We start from the raw sequence: 22,561 nt of genomic DNA on the forward strand, positions 1-22,561 counted from the left end.
ATTTCTGTCAGTGCTACTATTATGGGTTTAATTTACACCTCCCCCCACCCCCAGCCACAAATAACTTTATGTTGAAGCCCTCAGAATGTGACCTTATTTGGAAATAGGATCTTTGCAGAGGTAATCAAGTTAAAATGAGGTCCTTCTGGTGGGCTTATGGACTTATATGACCAGTGTACTTATAGAAAGGAGAAATTTGGACACAGAGACATGTAAAGAGGGAGAATGTCATGTAAACATGAAAGCAGAGATTGTGGTGATGCATCTACAAGCCAAGGAACGTCAAAGATTGCCAACAAACCATCATAAGCTATGAGAGGCATTGGGGCTCCTGGGTGGCTCAGTTGGTTGAGAGTCCAACTTCGGCTCAGGTCATGATCTCACGGTTTGTGGGTTGGAGCCCCGCATCGGGCTCTGTGCTGAAAGCTCAGAGCCTGGAGCCTGCTTCGGATTCTGTGTCTCCCTCTCGCTTTGCCCCACCCCTGCTCACACTCTGTCTCTCTCTCTCCTTCAAAAATAAATAAACATTAAAAAAATCTTAAAAAAAGAAGCTAGGAGAGACATGGTACAGATTCTCCTTCCAGCCCTCAAGAGGAACCCACCCGGATGACACCTTAATCTCAGACTTCTGGCCTCCAGAACTGTGAGGCAATAAAACCCAATGTGTGGTACTTTGTTGCAGTAGCCCTAGCAAACTAATACAACCACTGACTCTCTTGTCTCCCAGACTAGAAAACATCACCTCATCTCAGGTTCCTGCTTTTTCTTCCCCATCTATATCAAATCTTGTGTCAAAGACTTTAGTTATTCTTCTGAAGTGACTCCTAGCATCTTTAATCTCATACTTTCTGTTATATCCTTTTCTTCTACCATTTAATCTCAGTTCTTGTTACCTTCACTCTAGTCCTGGGTTTCACTATTTCATATCTAAATTCCTATAAAACTCTCTGACGGATCTCTCTTTATCCAAAATTATTTCCTATCATATATATATATGATATGATATATATATATCAAAATATATAATCATTATAAAATATTATATTATAAAATATATAATGTTGCTTTTATCATACTAGCACCATGATTGAGATATGCTTATAGTGCCATATTGTCTATTATGCTAAATGTAACCTTGGCTTCATGGTTCCCATAATCTGGACCCACCTTGTCCACTCAATATTTTATCCCCCTATACCCATCATCCTTATTTCCCTCTTTGAGTTCTGTTCCTTATCCTCTCCTGCCTCCACATCAAGATATTTTCTTACTTTCCCTCCTCTCATCCAAACCTGTTCATCATTTAAGATCCTGATCAATTTTCACTGACTGCAACTACTCTGGCCACACTAATATCTCTTGTCCTTGTTGCATTCTAATCAGTACTTACAGATTAGCACCAAGTGGTATTTCTTATATTTTATGTAAATTTACATATATTGTACCTCTATTTCCATCAGCTTATAGGATGCAGTGCTTGTTAATTAATTGATAGATCAAACTCTTAAAGAGGGAATAATGAGAAGTGGGGGGAGGGAAAGAAGATTGGATACCCAGAATAGTGAAAACTTCAGCTAGGACAATGCAAGAGAATGAATCTAAGTCAATGTTTTCCAAATGTGCTCCCTGGACCACCAGTATCTAAATTGTTTAGGATGCCTGATAAAATGCAAATTCCTGAACTCCATTATGGACCTAGTTAATCAAACCCTGCAGTGCAAAAATAAGACTTTTTAAAGGTAACCCAATGATTCTTATATATACCAACTCTGAGAACCACTAGTCCAAGTAGAGAAGGCAGACAATAGATATGTTGAAAAGGAACAGCTGTTCTTAGGTTTACTGGCCACGTGTACTTTCCATCATGGCCATCAATAGAATGAAATAGTTTAGTTTCTCACTATCATGATTTGCTTTGATGTGATAACCTCTCTTCAACACATTGCTTTGAGAACAGCAGTCCTTTCTTCCATGGCAAGAATATTTCTAGTACTGCATCATAAATGTGAGCTAGGTAATATAGACTCTCTTGAAGAATAGAAATTTGTGGCACTCCAAGGAAAGGTAACTGAGACTGCTAGGCCAGCTTTGACTCTTACTTTCTTTGGGAAGTAAAATTTAACCACAGTATGCTATAGGCGCCTGGAATTCAAGTTTGGTAGCATGGAGAGAGAAATAGGAACTCTGAGATCTGGTGCTTAAGCCTTTAATTGGAACCAAGTGATAACTAAAACATGTAGCTGATTTAGATAAAAACTGAGGACCCACTTACTGGCTCACACTGAGCAGGATTTCTGCAGCTGACTACTACAGAAGCAAGATAACAAAATCAGATACGATCGAGGGGAAGAAAAATGCACAAAAGTCCTTGAATTAAAATGAATTGAAACCTTCTGGGAGAAAAGCTATTTGGTAAGCTCCATTAAGTCTATTGTAGATAGCTTTATTTGACAAAGCAGCATCCTGGCATGTGGAACAGGAAAGAAAATAGCTATAAGATGATCTGTCAGGGAGTTTTCAGTCTCTAAACGAATAAGATTCTGTGCAGTAGCCAATACAGCTTTTAACTCAAAAGAGATACAGAAGCAAAATGCAATTATATAACACTAGTAAGTGCATTTAATCTGAATCTCCCATAGACACTCCCTCTCCCAATAACTCCTCAAACTCAGCAATTTATCAAGTAAATACTCACAATTATGATCACATTCATTTCAGGGTAACACTGGATTAACACTATAGAATACTGCAGATACTTAGATGGAACCAATTCTATAAGTCAAAGATTAGTCAGCTATAAAACATCTTGGCTAAGAACTTAAATAATTTGAATAGCTCAATTATTATTAAACTCTTTTGTTTTTTTAAGCTATAAGTTTATAGTATGTGTTTATAGTAATTAGGTCACTGTTCTGAAAATGCTATCTAATGATTAAAGGATTTATTCAATATATATGGAGAGTTATATGTTTAGGGATCTAACATGTGGCAGAAGTAGAGGAAATTCAGATGTAACAGCCACAAATGCCTTTTTAAAAGTCTGACTTGGTGGTTTTCTTTCTTTAAGAGTTTCTCTTGATGGAGTGAAGATTCTAGGACCACTCAAGTGGCTATAGAGCTGCTGACTTCAATATGCAAGTACTGGAACCAAGAAGTTCCAATTTGCATTATAATCAATAGGTTCTCTGTTTCTGTGTGCCTCTCTCACACACACAGTAGGGACAGTTTACTACAATATCGCCAATGTCTCTAGCACAGTTCTTGGCATGCAATAGGTATTAAGTGAATGAATGAATTCATTTAGCCATCACAACATTCCTGTTAGATGGTTGTATAATGTACTTCTTACAACTATAAAACCCGAGGCTCAGTGGGACAGAAGTCCTTCCTGTGTCAAGAAAAACAGTTTGGACTAGAACTCAGCTGCCCTAGCTTTAGGTCTGATGCTTTGTCCACTGTACCTTAGTGACTCCTAAGATTGTATGGAATGGCTTACCTGAAAACACTGGTTTGATTTTAATCTCACATCTGGTAATCCCCGCCGCCCCCCCCCCCCCCGATAAGATTTGTTATGAAATTGAAGGGTAGTGTATTCTCATATTGTTCAATATGTTTGTGTTGTGAGTTCTACTGGGGACCCACACTATGGCTGCACACTGAGGTCCTGAGTATACTAAGTAAGAGCAAAAGCTTTTACCAAGACATCTGTCTGTAGACTCTTGTTTGGTTCCCAGTAAACCCCTCAGTAACCAGTAACTACAATAAAAGGCAGCAGATAGGTAAACTATCATATAAAATAGATATTTCCTGTTACTTGGTACAGTCTCTTTTAACTTTGTGATTCCTTAACGAAAAATATTTAATTTATATGAAGATAAATTTATCAAAAGTATCTTTTGTGATTTCTACCTTTGGAGACCTTCATCCCCAATTATATAACCAACTCCTACATTTTCCATACTTTCTTTTGTATTTTTTTGTTTCTGTTTTTTTTTTTTTTTTTTACTTTTGAATCTTAAATTCATCTGTTACTAATTTTGGTGTAAGGTATAAGTGACATAGGGATCTAACTACTTTTGTAAATGGCTACTTATATATTTATGTATAAGCTCTCATGATTCCTACTGTAGAACATATTATTAATAAATCCAAATCAAATATAGAACAATGCTGCCTAAATGTCAGCACTCCCAAGAAAAAAAAAAGTCCACTTTCAATTAGGTACTGTGATGGAATATTGGAGTAAATAAGAAGATCCTGTAGCCACAGGGTTGATATTCAGGCACTATGTACTTATATGGCTTTACCAATTGTTTCTTGCTGGCTCCAGACTGATGGTTTTGTGCCCATACCTTACTGGGTGTTAAAAGTTTAAAAATATCTCTGCAAGTAGATGTTAGTTAAATGAAAGAAAGAAGAATTATTTTTACCTGATTCCTCAGTTTCTTTTGTTTCTGTTGTTTCTTCTATTTCATCATCAGACATCTCCATTTCTTCTTCTCTTCTGATTCCCATTAACTCGTCATTATGTATGTTGCGAATTTCCTAAGGTTAAAAGTTATGCCTTTTAGGTAGGAAAGCTTTGAAAATGCTGAAGGAATGAACACAGTTAAGGAAAAGATAAAGCTGGGTTTTTTGACATATGACAAAACTTTAGAGTACTCTTAAGGCAAGGGCAAAGGGGCATGTTGGGCCTGAAACTGTCTCAACAGACAAAGCAGAAAATGTCTTTCATAAGGCATTCTTACTATATCCAGATCTCTGACCATTGATGATTCTTATATCCATTCTATATTAGAAAGTACTGTTGGTAATAAAAGACCTCTCACCTCTTACATGGATTTCTGAACTTTCCTTCTAGGGTTCTGCCATTTTCACCTTCCCATGTCAAATCCCTTGATTTTGCTCCTTTCCATCCTCTTCCCTTTCCACTTACAGACTTACTCAGTGGAACTCTTAATATAACTTTTTTAGGTTTAGAAGTTACAGCAAAAATTAGCTGTCAGGAGTGAACTTCTATCAGATCAACCCTTCCATGGATAATAACTGTACTCTGAACAAAACACAAAATCAGACCAAACCAAACCCCTAAGTACTTGATGGCACTGGAGCAAACAAAAGCAGGCATATCCTAAACAGCTGCTGACACTTGGAAGGATGTGGATCTCTTCAGTTTTTTAAGGGCCATTTAGTCTGACACCAGACCATAGTTAGCACCTCAAAGGGTGACTACATTTTAAATAGAAAACCTGGTCTTTATATCCTAAAGCAAACAAGGAGAGAGCTATAGGAAAGTGAGGACGGGATCCCAGAAAGGAGACAACCAGAGAGAGAGAGAGAGAGAGAGAGAGAGAGAACCAAATTCTGTGTATAATATCTGCTCAAATTTCTGCATGACTCTCGAACCATGGAAGCACAGGGCAGATTCCAAACAACACAGATAAGTCTAAAAGAACTGACCTGAGATTTGAGCTGCCATATAAGGGAGAGAATTTCCAGCTTAGATTCAATTAAGTAAATTGATCATTAAAACAAAAGAAACCCAAATCAACCTCCTTCGGAAGAATATAACAGAATGAACATAATAGAACATAACTAGAACCTTAAAAACAAAATATTCACAAAATGCAGGCAAAGACCCAGATTACCTGACATACAAAGAACTGGGATGAGATGACCCATTTTCAAGATAAAAGACAATCAACAGGGATCAAACTTGAACCAGATAGGGCAGTTAGCAGATAAGGAGTTAAAGCAGCTATTATAACTATCTCAATGATGGAAAGGAAATATGATCATAATGAATGAAAAGACAGGAAATCTTGGCAGAGAAACAGAAACTTTAAAATTCTAAAACGGAAAAATACAGTATCCGAAATAAAAGTAACTGGATGAGCCTAAGTCTAGAATAGAGACAGCAAAACAAAGAGAGTAATTAAAGAGAGAACAATTCAAATTTATCCAATCTGAAGGACAGACAGAAACTAACTGGAATCACAGAGAGAAGAGATTGAATGTTTCAAAATACTTGAAGAAAAAAATATTTGAAGATGTCTCAAATTTGATGAAAGACATTAATCTATATATTCTAAGAGCTCAATGAACCCCAAGAAAGATATGTGTGAAAAAGATCTGTCTAAGAACACCATAGTCAAATTGCTGGAAAATAAACAGAAACAGAAACTCTTTAACTCTTTAGTTAGCTAAACTCATGGTGATAATCATTTTGCAATCTATATAGGTCAAATCATAATGTTGTGCACCTTAAACTTATACAGTACTGTATATCAATTATATTCTCAGTAAAAGTGGAAGAATAGACAAACTTAAAAGTAGACAGAAAAAAAAACCCTAATACATTATATACAAGGAAACAATTTGAACACTTTGTTTTCTTTCAGAAACAATATAGGCCAGAAATCAGGGGAACAAGATCTTTAAAGTGCATGAAGAAATAAAAATATCTGTTTATTCAGAATTCTGTATGCAGAGAAAAATTCTTTCAAGAATGGAGATGAATTAAATTTATTTTCAGACAAATGTAAATGCCAAGAATTTGTCATCCAAAGATTTGCACTATAAGAAATGCAGAAGAAAGTTCTTCAGGCTGAAGGGAAGTGCTTCCAGATGTAAACACAGATCTTCAGGAAGGTACGAAGAACTTTGGAAACGATGGAGATCATATTGGAAAAGTCACTTACAAAAAGTAAGCATGAAAACTGTACATTTTCAAACAGCTTGAAATCATTTAGAGACCACTAAATGCCTGTCAGAGGCTTCTCAGCATTGTGCTGAAAATTCCTTACCTAGTTTAGCCCCAATTGGGCCATAATACAGGAAATATCCAAAGCTGTCTGGTGAAAATTGCCTCCATTTAGTGGATTATAAATATTTCAAATGGGTTTCTTAATAATTAATGCTATTGTTAATTGCTATCTCAACTAATATCCTCCTTTTTTATTCTTGTACCAGGAAAAATAATTTCTATATCAAGATAGGTTTTCACCAAAGATAAATAAAAGTACCTTTTAAAAATGTAAGCTCTTCAGTATTATCACTGGTAGTTGAGGTAATAGAAAAATAGAAGTAATAGAAAATAGAAATACCAACATAGCATCTCTCAGGTGCTGCAAGGGCCTTGCTTAAAATAGAAGAAAATAATGACTTGCTTGAGAAAAATGAACTTTAAAGGGCTGTGTCAAGAGAGAGATTTGCTACATCTTATTCAAACTCATTACATAGAGAATAAAGGAATTGTTCATTTCTAAGAATTCATTCTGTCTTGGGAGTCTGGGTTTCAGTTATCATCAAAGAACTGTTACTGGAAAGGTGATTATAATGAGGTCTGACACTGGCAAATTCGAATATTGTACAACTTGCTGCATCGGAAAAGTTGTGGTTCTCCTCATTGCCTAACAAAAATGTAGCCTGTCAGTGGGTGTAAGTAGAGACCATCTCTCAATTCACAAACATGTTATCTGACTCTGGGAAAGTTATTGTGTTTCTCAGAAGAGTAAATTGTGTTCCTTCTAGGGAAATGTCCCAGGGCAGGGAGATCTAACTGAGAGCTAAGACATGCCCAATAGCTGCTCAGCACCCACAAAACATCTTTCTGCTTCCAGCTGGGCAAGAAAGCATAATCTTTTCTTAGAAGTATAAAAAGTTCAATAACTAAGTGATGCAGCTTATCTAGAGGTCTTTCACATCTTCAACAAATCTCCAGAAATAAAAAGACCTACGGGTGACTTTTACCTCAATGCCTGAAAATACTTCAGGAACAAGAGTTACCAGTTCCTTAGCTGATAATGAAATGAGGGAAAGAAAAACTAAGGGGAAGCTTGCTCTCAGTTGTTCAGTAAGGCATGCAAAGTGACAGAGCTTAGAGCCTTCTAACCACTAGGCAATCCCCCTTAACTACAAAGAAACTAAGCCCTGTATCATTACTCTTCTGTAAATATCCCAATACAAAGTCACATGAATGAGATAAAGGCAAAGAGAACATCAGAGGTTATAGGATACCATAGTAAAGTACACTTCTGGGGAGCATTTGGTAAATGGCAGTACCCCTAAATAAAGCAAGTAGGTTTTTAATTCTTTGAAAGCCTTATCATTAAAGCACTTGATATCAAAGATACCTGTTTTCTTTATTTCTTGTTGGGTCAAAAAAGCTCTAGTTTGGGAAGCAAACCCTAACAAATGCCTTTGGAGTGAAGGACTAAGGAAGGTACTCTACCTAGCTTGGCTCATAGGTGCAGGTAGGAGGAGGGCTCCGAGCCACTGAAGTGGAGGCAGGAAGGGAAGTAGATACCTCCCAGATTTGCCCCCTTTCCCATCCTGACATTTGAATCCAGTGCTGAAACCAAAAGAGTGGTAATGGCATGCAAAGACATTTTCCAGAAGTTTTCATTTGTAAATCTCTACCTGAGATTGACTGGGCCACGTCACTGATAGACTATATCAAAAAAGGTAAGACAGCACTCATAAACTTTCTATATACCATTCTCTTGCCCACAGTCGACCTGTGATATTTTTCATTTAAACAGCAAATTGTTAATGGTTTCTAAAAATGCATTACAATGGCTTTGAGTCTGTTTTAAAAGTAACTTAGAAAGTCACACGCTGCTCCACAATGGAGAAGACACTTTTACATAAAATCAAATTGAAACCAGAGACAGAGGAAAATACATGGAAAGAATCACCTTTGTACCAGATGACATTTTAAATTTATCATAAAGTAAGCAAATCACAGTCATTGCACATTAAGTATCTATATAGTTTCACAAAAAGTTATATGAACTTAAATTCATCTTACTTATGATTTATGATAAGAACATGATTCTCAGTAAAGCAAAGTTCCTTATTAATTGTGTAACAAAATTGTACTTACCTAGACTTTCAACATTAACAGGATACTTGGTGAGGAAGGGGTCAAGTGAAGGAATGGAAAGGAACAGATAGCCTCTACACTTATGTAGAAATTTGAATCTGAGATATCATTCAATTCAATGAAGCAAAGCACAAACACAGGTTGTTAATCAATGCCTATTGTATGATACACATGGAAATAAAAATTAGGTTGATTCAAATTGTGTTAGTAGGTGTTCTTGTGGCTGAAAGCTAATAGCTAGTGTTAGTACACATGGGTACTAAAACAAGGGTATGCAGATGACTTAACCATCTGTTTACAAACAGTTCTTCAGAGTTTGGAATGGTAGGCTTGGAAATCTATAGAGAAAATTATTTTACCAATCACAGTATTTCATTTTATAAGAATGTTAGCAATCATCAAGTCCCTTTTTCTCTGGCCTGATGGTATAAAATCTCATATTGGGGAGGATGTAAGGGAGTATATTCTAGTGCCTACTGCTATGGCTCTAGTTTCTAGATATCATCCAAGGTTTAGCTTCTAATCTAGGCAATCTTCTTAGTGAGAGAAACATGCAGGTTTTAAATGGCTCTGTAGAAAAAGAGTTCCTACAATACACAGAACTGTCAGTGAAGTCACTGCAGACACTAACTTTTGGTTAAGAAAGGGACTTCAACCTTCTCTTATTACCCTTTCCAATTGTATCTGCAGGAGCCTTACACACATCCAAATCAGGAAAGTAAACCAATGAAAAAGACTCATTAGCAAACTAGTATGCCCAGCATATGCTATTAAGGTGAGTGCCTAAGCTTCCAGAAGGTGCGGACTTTTTCTTCTTACTCCATAACCTCTCTCTAGTAAGACATTGTTGGCTGGTGGTAGGATGACAATTAAGACAGGAGCAGGTACTTTGTGACATGAGGAGGTTACCGGCTAGGCCATTCCTAAAGGCAACTGGTAAAAAAGGCTCAATGTCAGAAGCTTCCACCTTGATGAAACCTATGACTTAGGAGTTGTAGCTTTGATCCACAGGCCAAGAAAAAGCCAGTCTAGTTTATTTAAGTCACTGAGATGCTCTGATTCTCAGTGGGGTGCTAAGAGAGAGCTCAAATTTAAGAAGATGGTTGTCACTTTCTCTACAGGACACCTCTTTTCAGTTCTCAGAGTTTCCTATTATCAAGTTAAAATATGCAGAAGTTAAAAAAAGCCATGATTTAAAGAGGTACCAATGTAAAGTAGAAGAGGTATTTTCAGGTTTAGGAAATGCAATGCCTGAGGAAGGTCATAAGCTATGTTCCACTCTCAGTAGTTTCACTTATCAAGATTGAGGTATTCCAGGTGGACCTTAATTTAGTCCAATCCAATAGGCAGGAAGCATTTTTCTGGGTTTCCACAAGTCTATAAAATACATCGTAAAACATGTAGCTCTTGGCAAGTCATGCTAGCTATGTACTTTATCCTTGTCAGTGTACCAAGGAAGCTGTGCTACAATATTAGGTGATAGGGTGTATAGCTCTCATTCTCTACAGGCCCAGAGAACTTTCCAGCTTACTGGCTACCTTTACTGAGAAGGTAATTAAACTCAAATATATACCCACCAGATAGGTAGGCTTGATATAACTACAAAGAGCCTTGATGAATAATATTAATGGAAATATCTTATTGCAAACCCATTTACGGGAGGGTTGTGGTCTGAACAAATCAGTGCTCAAATCAGAGACTCCCTTCCTCCTATGAAAAGATAATATTGTATTGGCAGGGCTGTCTGCAATGGGTGGGGCAGTTCAAACAGCTTCTTCCAACCCTGAGAATAGATACATGTGTATATACATTGAAGAAAAGGTAGAGACTTAATACAGCTTTTTTTTATTAATACAGCTTTTCTATAATTATAAGACATATTGAGCATTTTCCCTCAACCTTTATTCTTCTGAACTATTCAAACTAAAGAATTTGGATATTTTAAATTTAGGGTACTAAACTCCACTCCTCCCCCTTGAACACTTTCGTTACCCTTCTAGCTCTCTGAGGGCAAAGACCATCTGCTGAATTTTGTTTGTTTGAGGCTCAACAACTTTGAGTAGCCCTAGGATTCTAAAATCATTTTGTGCTACTGTAAGACAACAGATCCCTTTTTTGTTCCCAATTCTCTTTTTAAAAACAATTAAAGTGTTACTAGCTTTGTATGACTCTACTTATCCACTGCCCTGATATCTTCAGGGGTTTCTCCCCAGTGACTCCCAGATCCCTTTCCTGAGCCAGAACTGATGGCTCAGAAACTATCAGTTTATGAACAGGGTTTGGCATATTTTCCTCTAAATGCTCTTCACAATTTTCAAATTGTTGCCACACAAACTATGTCATTTTTCTCATGAAAGATGGAAAGAATAGATTTATATCTTCATTTTATAGGTTAGGAAATTGAGGTCCACAAAGATGAAATGACTCATTCAAGAGTGCAAGGCAGTTTATACTAATGTTCCAAGTGAGAAGAAGAATTTCTAGTCTTGAATTGATCACATACTAGCTGTGTAATTTTGTGTATATCACTTAACATTTCTGTGTCTCAGTTTCCTCACATGTAAAACATGGCAATCATACCTACTTATTCTCCCTTATAGAGTTGTTAATGATAAACAGAAAAAATACTATTTCCCATTTATATAGCATTTACATTTTCAAACTCTACACATCTTTTATCTCATTTAATCCTGCAAGACTGGCTTCCTTATTATCTCTGACTTACAGGTGAAGAAATAGAGACTGAGAAGCTGACTAACCTGGTCAAAGTCACACAGCTGCAATGTGTCATAGCTAAGACCCGGATTCTCTGACATCAGGTCCAGTGTACTTTCCATTGCACCACATCTACTGGGAGGCTCACATAGGTGAGGCAACTGTCGTGAAAGCGCTTTATAAAATGTAAATGCCTTACAAATGCTACATAAACGTTAAGGAATATGAGAACATGCATTTATAGATATAATGGGACTGGTACCACACTAGCAAAGAGGACTCAGAAACAAAGTTGAAAAGATTGCTGCATACACAGATCGAAAGTGTCAGGGCTGGGTAAGGAAGCTGCCCATAGGAACAGAAGAACTTGAAGTATAGGTAACACCATGCCAAAGGCAGATCCATGAAAAACAAACCTCCCATCTTGGTTTTTAACCTTGGACTCAGAATAGCAACCTAATCACATCAGACTTATTCTATGTGAAACGTCATTTGAGCACAAGAGGATAGCTGCATGTCAACCTTAATCTGAAATCAGAGCCCTCTGTTACCTTTAAAGCTGCCACCTATAAAGATGGCTGAGTGGATTTGATAAAAGAAGCTCAGAAATTTCAATGTTCCAATGTAACACTAGGCAGCTTCAAGCCTCAACTGTCAAGATGCTCTAATAAATATAAGACAGCCCTAATGTTACTAACACTAGATGCACAGGTCAGTAATTATTGGTGTACCGGAGACTAGCTAGCTTAGACAAATAAACTTACAATGATCACTGCTACATTTTCACTACTAAGGTTTCTATCCAGCGCAATGCATTCAAGACAACACATGCACATTTATTACCCTTTTGGCAGCATGTGGTCTGGTCACAGTGACAGGCTATAGAGCATATCTCAGCGTTTCATTAGAGCCTTGTTGTGACCATGGGAGCTTGGCACTATTTAATTCTGACTAAACTCCAAATCAATAACTTGTTAAAGAAATAAACTGTCCCCCTGAGGGGCTACCAGAGTAAAAAGTTACCAACCTCAGCTTGTTTGCACCAAACGCTGATGTTTTTACGCTGGGCTTTTGTGAAATGGTCCCATGCCTTTTGTTTGGAGGCAGAATGGTACACAGCTACTATCTGCTCAACTGTAGCATCAGATCAGCAATTGAATCAGGCCCGAGTATCATCCAGGGATGGCAAAAGAGAGGAGAAAAGAAATAAGAGAAGCATCAGCTTTGTTGTATCTTCTTGTATCACACCACTAGGCTATGGTTGTGCTCAGAAAAGGTTACGTGTGTTGGGGTATGATGATCTTAAGGAAGACTCAAAGGCAGAGATATCAGTATACAGAATGAAAAAAGGGAACTCCAGAAGGTTTGGGTGAAATGGTGACTAAAGTTTTTCTTTTAATTTTTTTAGTGTTTATTTATTTTTGGGAGACAGAGAGACAGAGTGCAAGCAGGGGAGGGGAAGAGAGAGAGGGAGACACAGAATCTGAAGCAGGCTCCAGACTCTGAGCTGTCAGCTCAGAGCTCAATGCGGGGCTCAAACCCGTGAAGCATGGGATTGTGACCTGAGCTGAAGTAGGACGCTTAACTGACTGAGCCACCCAGGCACCCCAGTGACTAAAGTTTTAATACAGGCAGTCTGTATTCATTCAGGCAGGAGAGGCAAGAGTTGAAGTGAATGTGATTTAGTACTAATGGCCTAGCCCAGAATGGCAGAGAGTGGAGAACTGTAACAGCTCCTTTTGACTACTGGCTTCTTTCATAAACTAGCCTTCCAAAAGGAGCCTGCATACTTCACTTCAACAGAATCCATATTTTTATTATTCTGAGGTATGTTTAACCAGAGGCATCAAATCAGAACCTAAGATGAATGGAATCTATTTTAAGTCTACCTAGATAGGCTTGTTGACTGGAGAAATATAAGTTTTATGGGAGAATACTGTGTAAGTGCAGTCCTAAAGAGCATTTTTCAGAGGCTCTTAAAATGTCAAACAGAGAAATGTATACAAATATTCTGGTGCTTTTTCCTAACCATTTCAACAGAAAGGAACCTTAGATATGACTTTTTTTTGGGGGGGGGGAAAGGAAAAGAAGGAAAAGAGCCTCTTCCTGGGTGGGTATTCACAGTAAGAAAATCCAGAAGTGTTATTTTTTTCTTTACAGCCCAGCTTATGCCCTGTCTACTAATGATTTAAGGATTTATAATCCCATGATGCTTGCTGCTCTTTTTTTTCTATTTATTTTGAAATCCTAAAAACATGTGCCTTTCTCTGCCTAGATTCTATGTCCATATATATTTTCAAAACAAAAATGGAAAATTAAAGAACTCTTCCTTAATCCTAATTATGTATGAGTCAAGTATGGGAAATCAAATATGAAAAGAGTGGGCCTTAATTGTTTAAAAGCCAAACCATGGGACATCTGGGTGGCTCAGTTGGTTAAGTGTCCGACTACAGCTCAGGTCATGATCTCACGGTTTGTGGGTTTGAGCCCCGCGTCAGGCTCTGGCCAGACAGCTCAGAGCCTGGAGCCTGCTTCAGATTCTGTGTCTCCCTCTCTCTCTACCCTACCCCACCCCACTCACACTCTGTCTGTCTCTCTCTCAAAAATAAATAAACATTAAAAAAAATTTAAAGCCAAATCATAAAACTATACCCTTATTCTTAAGGTGAATAGAGTTCCTCACTCAAAAGATGTGAGTGCATAATTTTATAGTATGTTGAACTAAAAATATCACTTGGGAATTTTTCTGATCTGTCTCATTTAATGGACCATAGAAAGGTTTGGAGTAGTACTTCTTTTTGAAAATGGCCATTTTGGTGGCTTCCCATCCCACCCAGTGTCAATAACATCCAGCGAAGAAGAAGAAAAAGACAACGAAGAAGAAGAAGAAGAAGAAGAAGAAGAAGAAGACGAAGACAAAGAAGAAGACGAAGAAGAAGACGAAGACGAAGACGAAGACGAAGAAGAAGAAGAAGAAGGAAGAGGAGAAGGAGAAGAAGGAGGAGGAGGAGGAGAAGGAGAAGAAAAAGAAGAAGGAGAAGAAGAAGGAGGAGGAGGAGGAGGAGAAGAAGAAGGAGAAGGAGGAGGAGGAGGAGGAGGAGGAGGAGGAGGAGGAGGAGAAGGAGAAATAGAAGGAGAAGAAGAAGAAGACAAAGAAGAAGAAGAAGAAGAAGAAGAAGAAGAAGAAGAAGAAGAAGAAAAAGAAGAACAAGAACAAGAACAAGAAGAACAAGAAGAAGAACAAGAACAAGAAACAACAACAACAAGTAGAAGTAGCAAATTTGACTTTTATTCAATCACCCTGGGAAACATAATTACACTTTCACTGAAATGTAGTACCTGAAAAACTTATGATAACGATGTGAATCTGAAGCAGAGAAGCTTACAAATGCTGATGCTGTATTCTAACTTTAGCGATGAAATACCCAACTTTCCACTGAGGTCTGGAGCTGCTTATAACTTACTTTGAGAACAAGCAAGAATAAAAGCATGGGATTGTGGCCTAGCTGTCAGTGTTTCTAAGGAGCTGAAGGAGATACGCCAGAAAAAATGAACATAGGAGGTGTCCACATGAATCCCATTAAACTGGAGCTCAGGCATTGGGCAACAGAAGGAGAACACAAGGCAGTGAAGAAGAGATCCTTGTCCTTTGACACAGGATGGCATTGTAGGCCTGGCTCCGTGTGGAGAAAATGGTGCCTAAGTGAAGTGCCCTTTCACCCTTCCACAGAACTCTGACTTCCACTCACATTGAATGAGAATTCCAGAAAGGGCCTGTTTAAATTTCTCCTTCGCTTCTTCCATGTCTTTCTCATGGGCAGCTTTCTCATTCACTAGGCGGCGAACATGGCTGTTGGCTGATTGGATCATAGAGTAGAAGTTGTTGGCACTGCGGCGGTTCACTTCTCCTCGTTCAATCCAGGTGAGCAAGGTCTGTACAGCCTCTGAGAACTTGGAATCATCTGAAAAAAAAAAGAGATTTTTCAAATCATTAAAAGTAACTACGTCTCTATCTACCCAACATGCTGGCAAGGAGGCCACCATGGCATTTTGGAAGTGGTTGTTAAATGAACTGCTGAATAAGGAGCTGTGTGTGCATATGTGTGCACCTGGGCAGCAGACAAGTAGGCCAACTGAAAGAACAAAAGACTCAAAAAGTGGTCAGATTGGTTGTAGCTTATGAAGAATTTTCAGAAAGAGAATTGTTTCTTTTTTAAAGTGTTCTTTACTGATATAGTTTTCACATGTTGCAAATTTCTTAACCTCTCTGTATGTGTGTTCCCTGTGTGTAATACGCAAATTAGCAATGAGAGAACTTCAGAATTCTACAGTCCTGTTTTTTTAATAAAGAAAAGTAAACTTGTGTCTTGAGTTTAACTTGAATTTGATAGTTACTTTGTCCTGGATCCATGAAATTAGTGTTGGTAGGAGCTTTAAGAAAGAGTTAAATGGGTAGTTCTTTAGGTATAAACACTTACATTTTTGACCTTTTATAGCATCACTCCTGCATTCAATCCACAGCCCCAGGCTTTTCACTCAGTTCCAGCCAATCTATTTTGACGTAATTCATTCTATTTCTACATTTCTCCACATCCTGATTCTCTTGCCTGAGGAACCCTCCAAGTAGATTTCTGCAGCTAGTCAGGAGTTATTCTCTGATGTTAAAATAGTAGTAAAGCTTATCCAAAGCTTCTGGTCCAGCTTCCTGAGATAGACACTTAGTATATTCTGTTGTTAAAGGCTCCTGAGAGAGAGAATCCATTAGCATCCCATTGAAGGCCTGTTCTGGGGCTTCACATGCCTCTCTGGCCAGGAACCCTCATGTCCAGTGGAAATAGCTCTCACTGCAATCTGAATTTCTTGCCTCTTGCCATTTTTCAGTGCAGACATATAATGAGAGGTAAGCCTCCCCTTGAGAGCAGGTTTTTATTTCATTACTTGCATACAGTCTTATGTTTGATGCTCATTTTCTGCATGAACTCTACACAATCAGCAAACTCATTCTTTAAAACAAATTCAGACTGACTTGTTTGGTGTTATATAAACATGACTTTTTTTTTTTTTTACCAATGCTTTCAGCCTTTCTAGCTTTTCAAAATGTATCATTATTTCTGTGTCTGTATGCTGTATATATCTTCTTTTTTCTTATGTGAAGACAAAATCAATCCAAACAAAGGATTTCATAAATGTGTGAATCCCTGAGGCTATATGTTGCAAAAAAGTTTGGTGAGTGAGACCTATTTGGAAAGTGGAATTAGCAACATCTTGCTGAGTCCAGAGCACAAGAAGCAGGGAAAATTCATGCCATTAGAGCTGGGTTGGTATCATCAATAAGATCAATGGGACACCAGCATTCATCCAATAAAATCAGCCAAAGTTGGGGGCGCCTGGGTGGCTCAGTCGGTTGGGTGTCCGACTTCGGCTCAGGTCATGATCTCACGGTCTGTGAGTTTGAGCCCCGCGTCGGGCTCTGTGCTGACAGCTCAGAGCTTGGTGCCCATTTTGGATTCTGTGTCTCCCTCTCTCTCTGCCCCTCCCCTGTTCATGCTTTGTCTCTGTCTCAAAAATAAATAAACGTTAAAAATTAAAAAAAAAATCAGCCAAAGTTGGAGAATGAGGGAGACTGGATTTGAACTACTAACACAAGAGACCAGACAGGACGATTAATGTTAAATTAGAATAATGGCTCTGAGAGTCAAGCAGGGTAACAGGAATAAAAACTAAAGGGAGAATTGTCCTATTTAGCATGTCTCAAAGTCTCCATGGTCCCCATGTGAAATAAGTTGGCCATTTTAAGTGATTAAAGAAGTCCTCTTTTGGTCGTGGTAGCTAAGTCTTTGAGTCATCTAAGAATGTACACTGTGACCACTCTCTGGGCCTCCATTTTCTCATCTGTAAAAAGGGAATTTTACCAGAGTTTTCCAGGGTTACATCAAGTTATATTGTTCTGATTTAGAATTCAAAACTAACTTGTTATCTACAATGAAATGGGATGCTTACAGGTCCCAAGTCATGAATCACAGCTAAAATTCTCTGATGCACAAAGGCAGGAAAAATGTGTTTCATCCTAGTCATTTTATGTGTGGAGAGAAAATCGCCATCCCTTGAGACAGTGGAGGAGCAGAGACACAGGTGTGAGGGACAAATTTTCTAGTTCTTCAGTTACTGGGTACAGCTCTCTATCTGGAAGACTACAACATAAGAAATGCTTAGAACCCATTAGTGGGAAATTCAAAGGATAACTGCCAATGGTACAAATGTATTTATTAAGTTTCCCCAAAGGAAAGAGTTCTTTTAATCACAAAGCTCAAGTGCTTTCTATACCTTTTAGTTTTTCAGCAACAATGCTGCATTCGTGATCTGAATAGTGGACCACTGGGGGTGGGGATGGTGGGCGCAATCTTTCTTCTTCCATCCTTCTACGGTGGCGCTCCTCCCTTGCTAGCATGCGCTGTTTGCATTCCCACTCATACAGGTCATCTCGAGCCTGTGCAAAATCAACATGGAGCCGGCCTGTGTCCTTCTTGTCAGTGCTAGATCCCAGGCGAATGCGGTAACCTAAATGCACAGAGGGAGGGAGAGGGGTACAAGAGCAGCTCAGTGGGTGAGCAACAGTAAGTACTTTTCCAAGTTCAGTGTTTCAGATATAGATGCAGCAGTTTCAAGTGACCACATAATTCTCTTCCCACTACTAATTAGCAAGGTGAACCATCAAAAGACTTGGATTGTAGTTTCATTTCTGATAACAGTTTATTATTCTATGGGTTGGGTCAATCTTGCTCATAGGGGTTCTATTCCTCCATCTGCCACCTTACCTCAGAGGTAAGAGGGAGGGTCAATGGGTAATGGTATTATGAATGAGCCTTACAGGTCATGATCTCATGGTTCATGGGTTCAAGCCTTGCATCAGGCTCTGAGTTTGTAGCATGGGGCCTACTTGGAATTCTCAGCACAGGGAGGGGAACTCAGTCAAAGTATGGTGATCTCCTTGAGTTGAGGAAATTGAACTAGGAATCCAGGGAGACTATGGAAGACAGAGTTTGTATGGCAGAGTACTAGAAAGAAGAAAGCTATACAGAGAAACAACTTCAGAGATCTGCAGAGGGTCCTCCACCAATCTTTAGCTGCATACTGATGTGTGTGTGTGTGTGTGTGTGTGTAAACTACCCGTGTATTAGAGGTAACAATCCCTGGAGCTTACACGGGGCTGGGAAAAGTTCCCCTCTCCACCAGCCAGAGCAGAAAAAAATGAATAATTCATAGATTATTGAGTAGAGTAGTCAGAAGGGGTTTGCCTTAGTTAGTGGAGAAAAATGAGCCCTAGACTAAATCCTGCTTTGGTGTTGCTGAACAAAACTTAAAAAAACAAGACCTAAAAGGATAAAAGATTTTCCAAGTTACTTAATTGCATCCCAGAACAAAGTTCAAGAATATTTACAGGAATGAAAAATATCTGGCACCCAGCATGGTAAAATTCACAATGTTTGGTATCCAATAAAAAATTATCCAATATTCAAAAAATGAGGAAAATCATAAGAAACATTTAAAAACTCATCCAATCAAAACAGACCCAGAGGTGATACACATAATATAATTAATATACAAGGATACAAAAATAACTATTATAATTGGATTTCATATGCTGAAGAAGTTAAAGTTTAACCATATTAATTAGAAACACAAAAGACAAAAAAGTCAAATTTCTAGAGATTTAAAGTACAATGTCTGAGTTGAAAAAAATTCACTGAATAGAAGCAATGGCAAATCAGACACTGCAGAAGAAAAGATTAATGAACTTGAAGACACAGCAATATAAGCTATTCGACATGAAATACAGAGAAAAAGGACTGCAAGAAAATGAACAGAGTAGTAGTAAGCTTGGGACAACTTCAAGGGGCCTAATACAGCCCAACTGGGACCTTGACTGGAGAGAGGTGAGGGAATAGAAAAAAAATATTTGAAGAAATAAGGGTAGAAAACTTTCCAAATTTAATGAAAACTCAGAGGTCTAAGAATTTCCATGAAACTCATGCACAAGAAACATGAAGGATATTATACCAGGCACATAATAATCAAATTTCTCAACATCAATAATAAAGAGAATATCTTAAAAGCTGCCATAGACATGACACATTATGTGCAGAGAAGCAAAAAGATAACATCATATTTCTTATTGAGAACAATACAAGCAAGAAAAAAATGAAGTAACATAAGGAAAAAAAAACTGTCCACCTAGAGTTCTACATCCAGACAACATATCTTTCAAAAAGAAAGGTGGAATAAATTATTGTTGATACATACATCAGGAGCAGACTCGCACCATAACAAATGTTAAAGACAATTCAAGCACAGGAAAATGATACCAAATGGAAATTTGAATCTATACCAAGGAAGAGTTTACATAATATATGATTCCATTTATATGAAATTCTAGAAAATGCACACTAATCTGACAGACAATAGACCGGTAGTTGCCTGGGGAGAGAAGAGGGGAGGGGTAGGAAGAAGGGATCACAAATGGGGTATGAAGGAAGCTTTTGGGAGAAGTGGACATGTCCGTTATTTTGATTGTTGTGGTGGTTTCACAGATGTATGTCTGTGTCAATAATACCAAATTGTAGTTTTGAAATATGTGAAATTCATTGTATGTCAATTATTATACTTCAATAAAGCTGTTATAAAGAATAATGCCCATTAACATTCAAACTGCTACACATTATTTTTCGAAAGAAGAATAAATGCATTCCAAATAAGCACATTCTGCTAGGGCCCTTTACAACTGACAATGCACTTTCACACTCAGTCATCTTATTTAATCATCTGAGCGATCAGAAAATTGGTTATTAATGATTACCGTGGCTATTTTTCCAGGATCATGGATAGGATCAAATGAGAGGATGATACAAAAGCTTGGTGTAAACACATGACAGATACCGTGATGCTATGAGGTTGGTGCACCGTGCACACTGGCAGCTCCCAAAGATGTTCAAACTCCAATAGAAAAAAAGTGGTTATTTCTACAGAATGTAGAAAATGTAGCTCCTTTTCTAAAGGATTTTTGTTTGTTTTAACCTCTTCCTTTTATAATGTGGGAGAACAGCCAAGCAATTCAGGAGATTTCTAGCACTTATGAGCTTTCAGGGAGCAAGTTAAAATTTAAAGGGCAAAATTTAGCTATTTTCACATCATTGATTGCAATCCCCTTTCCTCTGGCAGCCTTGAGAATGCTTCCAGGAGGTGGTTGTTGCCGAGAGATTTCAATGATGTTTAGATGGATACCTCCTGAGCAGCATGCCATCTTTTATGTACAGCTGTTCAGAGTTTTTTTAAGACCTTTAAGTTTTTATTAAAATAGTCTATAGTGGAATGCTCTATTATCATTCCTAAGTGCTGTCAAATCTTTAGTATTTAGATTTTACAGCACTTAGCAAATGTAACAAGAGTATTCTACATCTCAATAGCCAAATTATGGAAGCAGCCCAAGTGTCCACTGGTAGATGAATGGATAAAGAAGAGATAGTATATATACACAATGGAATATTATTCAGTCATAAAAAAGAACGAAATACTGCCATTTGCAATGACATGGATGGGGCTAGAGAGTATCATGCTAAGCAAAATAAGTCAATTAGAAAAAGACAAATACCATATAATTTCACTCATATGTGGAATTTAAGAAACAAAGTAAAGGGCAAAGGGGAAAAAAAGAGATACAAACCAAGAAAGAGACTCTTTACTATAGAGAACAAACTAATGTTTACCAGAGGTGAGATGGGTGGGGGGATGGGTGAAATAGGTGATGGGGATTAAGGAGGGCACTTGTGATGATAACTGGGTGATGTATGGAATTGTTGAATATTGTACATCTAAAACTAATATAATACTGTATGTTAACTAACTGTAATTAAAATTTTTAAAAATTAATAAAAAAGAATATTTTACATCTGCATGCTCCTCTCCTTTCCCATGTTACTAGGCTACTTCTTCAAACACACATTACCTTTTCTCTGCCTGTTGCAACAGGCATCTAACTGATCTCCCTTCAACTTTTTTTCTGTTTTCCTCTAATCCATTTTTATACAGAGATGTCAGATTAATCCTTCAGAAACAATTATCTTGTTCAAAATTTCCTTCAACATTTCCCTATTACCCGAGGTGTAAAGACCCAACTGTTAAACCTTTCAAAGTGTGCTAACAGCTGATGTTTTCTCTTCTCCTTTCATGCCTAGTCAGTACACAAACTACTACTCTTTGTTTCCTTGAATGTTCACTAAAACTTACCACTTTTGTACCTTTGCTTTTGCTGTATCTCTGCCCCATTGTCCACGTGCAAATGCTTTCTCTTTGCCAAAGACTTGGTTCAAATGGTACCTTTCTCAATACCCCCATGGTCAAGAGTTAGACATTTTCTCTCTCTGTCCCCATCCCCTTCTCTCCTCTGAACTTTCCAAACGCTTTGTCCATACTTCAGCCCTCATTATTTTCAGTCTTGTTATTAGCACTGAGTATGTTTTATTGGTGTCTTGAGAAATGCCTAGTGCTGAATGTTTCTTTAACAAATAAGTGTATGACTGCCTACTAACCCTAACTTCATTAAGGGAAAAAACTAGGTTTTACTCATTTTCTTCTCTGCACAACATTCAGCACAATAGCTTACACAAAGGAGATGTCCAACAAGCGCCTGTTATACGAATGAAGATTCTGCCACCCCAAAATGTCTAGCACTTGGACCCAGTTCCTCCAAACAATTACTCTTAGGCAAGGAAGTTGTTAATTGTTCTATGCCCTTTCAGATTACCCTGTCTTCTGCCTTTAGTCTTATTTGCCCACTGCTTCATAGAGAACAACACCAATTCAAAATAAGCAAAGGATCAACCATGAAACTTTATCTTGAAACCACCCCAAAAGCAAAGGGCTTCACTTTATAGTATTTAACACAAATCATTCCAATTGTAATGC

General features: G+C 37.9%; 1 protein-coding gene across 2 annotated transcripts in view; it reads right to left on the minus strand.

Moving 5' to 3' along the window:
• Positions 1–22,561, minus strand: part of ENOX2 (ecto-NOX disulfide-thiol exchanger 2) — a 263,903-nt gene that overhangs the window by 19,270 nt on the left and 222,072 nt on the right. For both annotated transcript variants that reach the window (XM_049644289.1, XM_049644290.1), the window contains 4 exons: positions 17,927–18,160; positions 15,352–15,564; positions 12,630–12,736; positions 4,431–4,545 (listed from right to left, as the gene is read on the minus strand). In XM_049644289.1, the coding sequence (XP_049500246.1) occupies positions 4,431–4,545; positions 12,630–12,736; positions 15,352–15,564; positions 17,927–18,160 (669 nt within the window). The remainder of the gene's footprint in view (positions 1–4,430; positions 4,546–12,629; positions 12,737–15,351; positions 15,565–17,926; positions 18,161–22,561) is intronic.

The sequence above is a fragment of the Panthera uncia genome, chromosome X (genome assembly GCF_023721935.1).
Source record: "Panthera uncia isolate 11264 chromosome X, Puncia_PCG_1.0, whole genome shotgun sequence".
NCBI classification, from domain to species: Eukaryota; Metazoa; Chordata; class Mammalia; order Carnivora; family Felidae; genus Panthera; species Panthera uncia.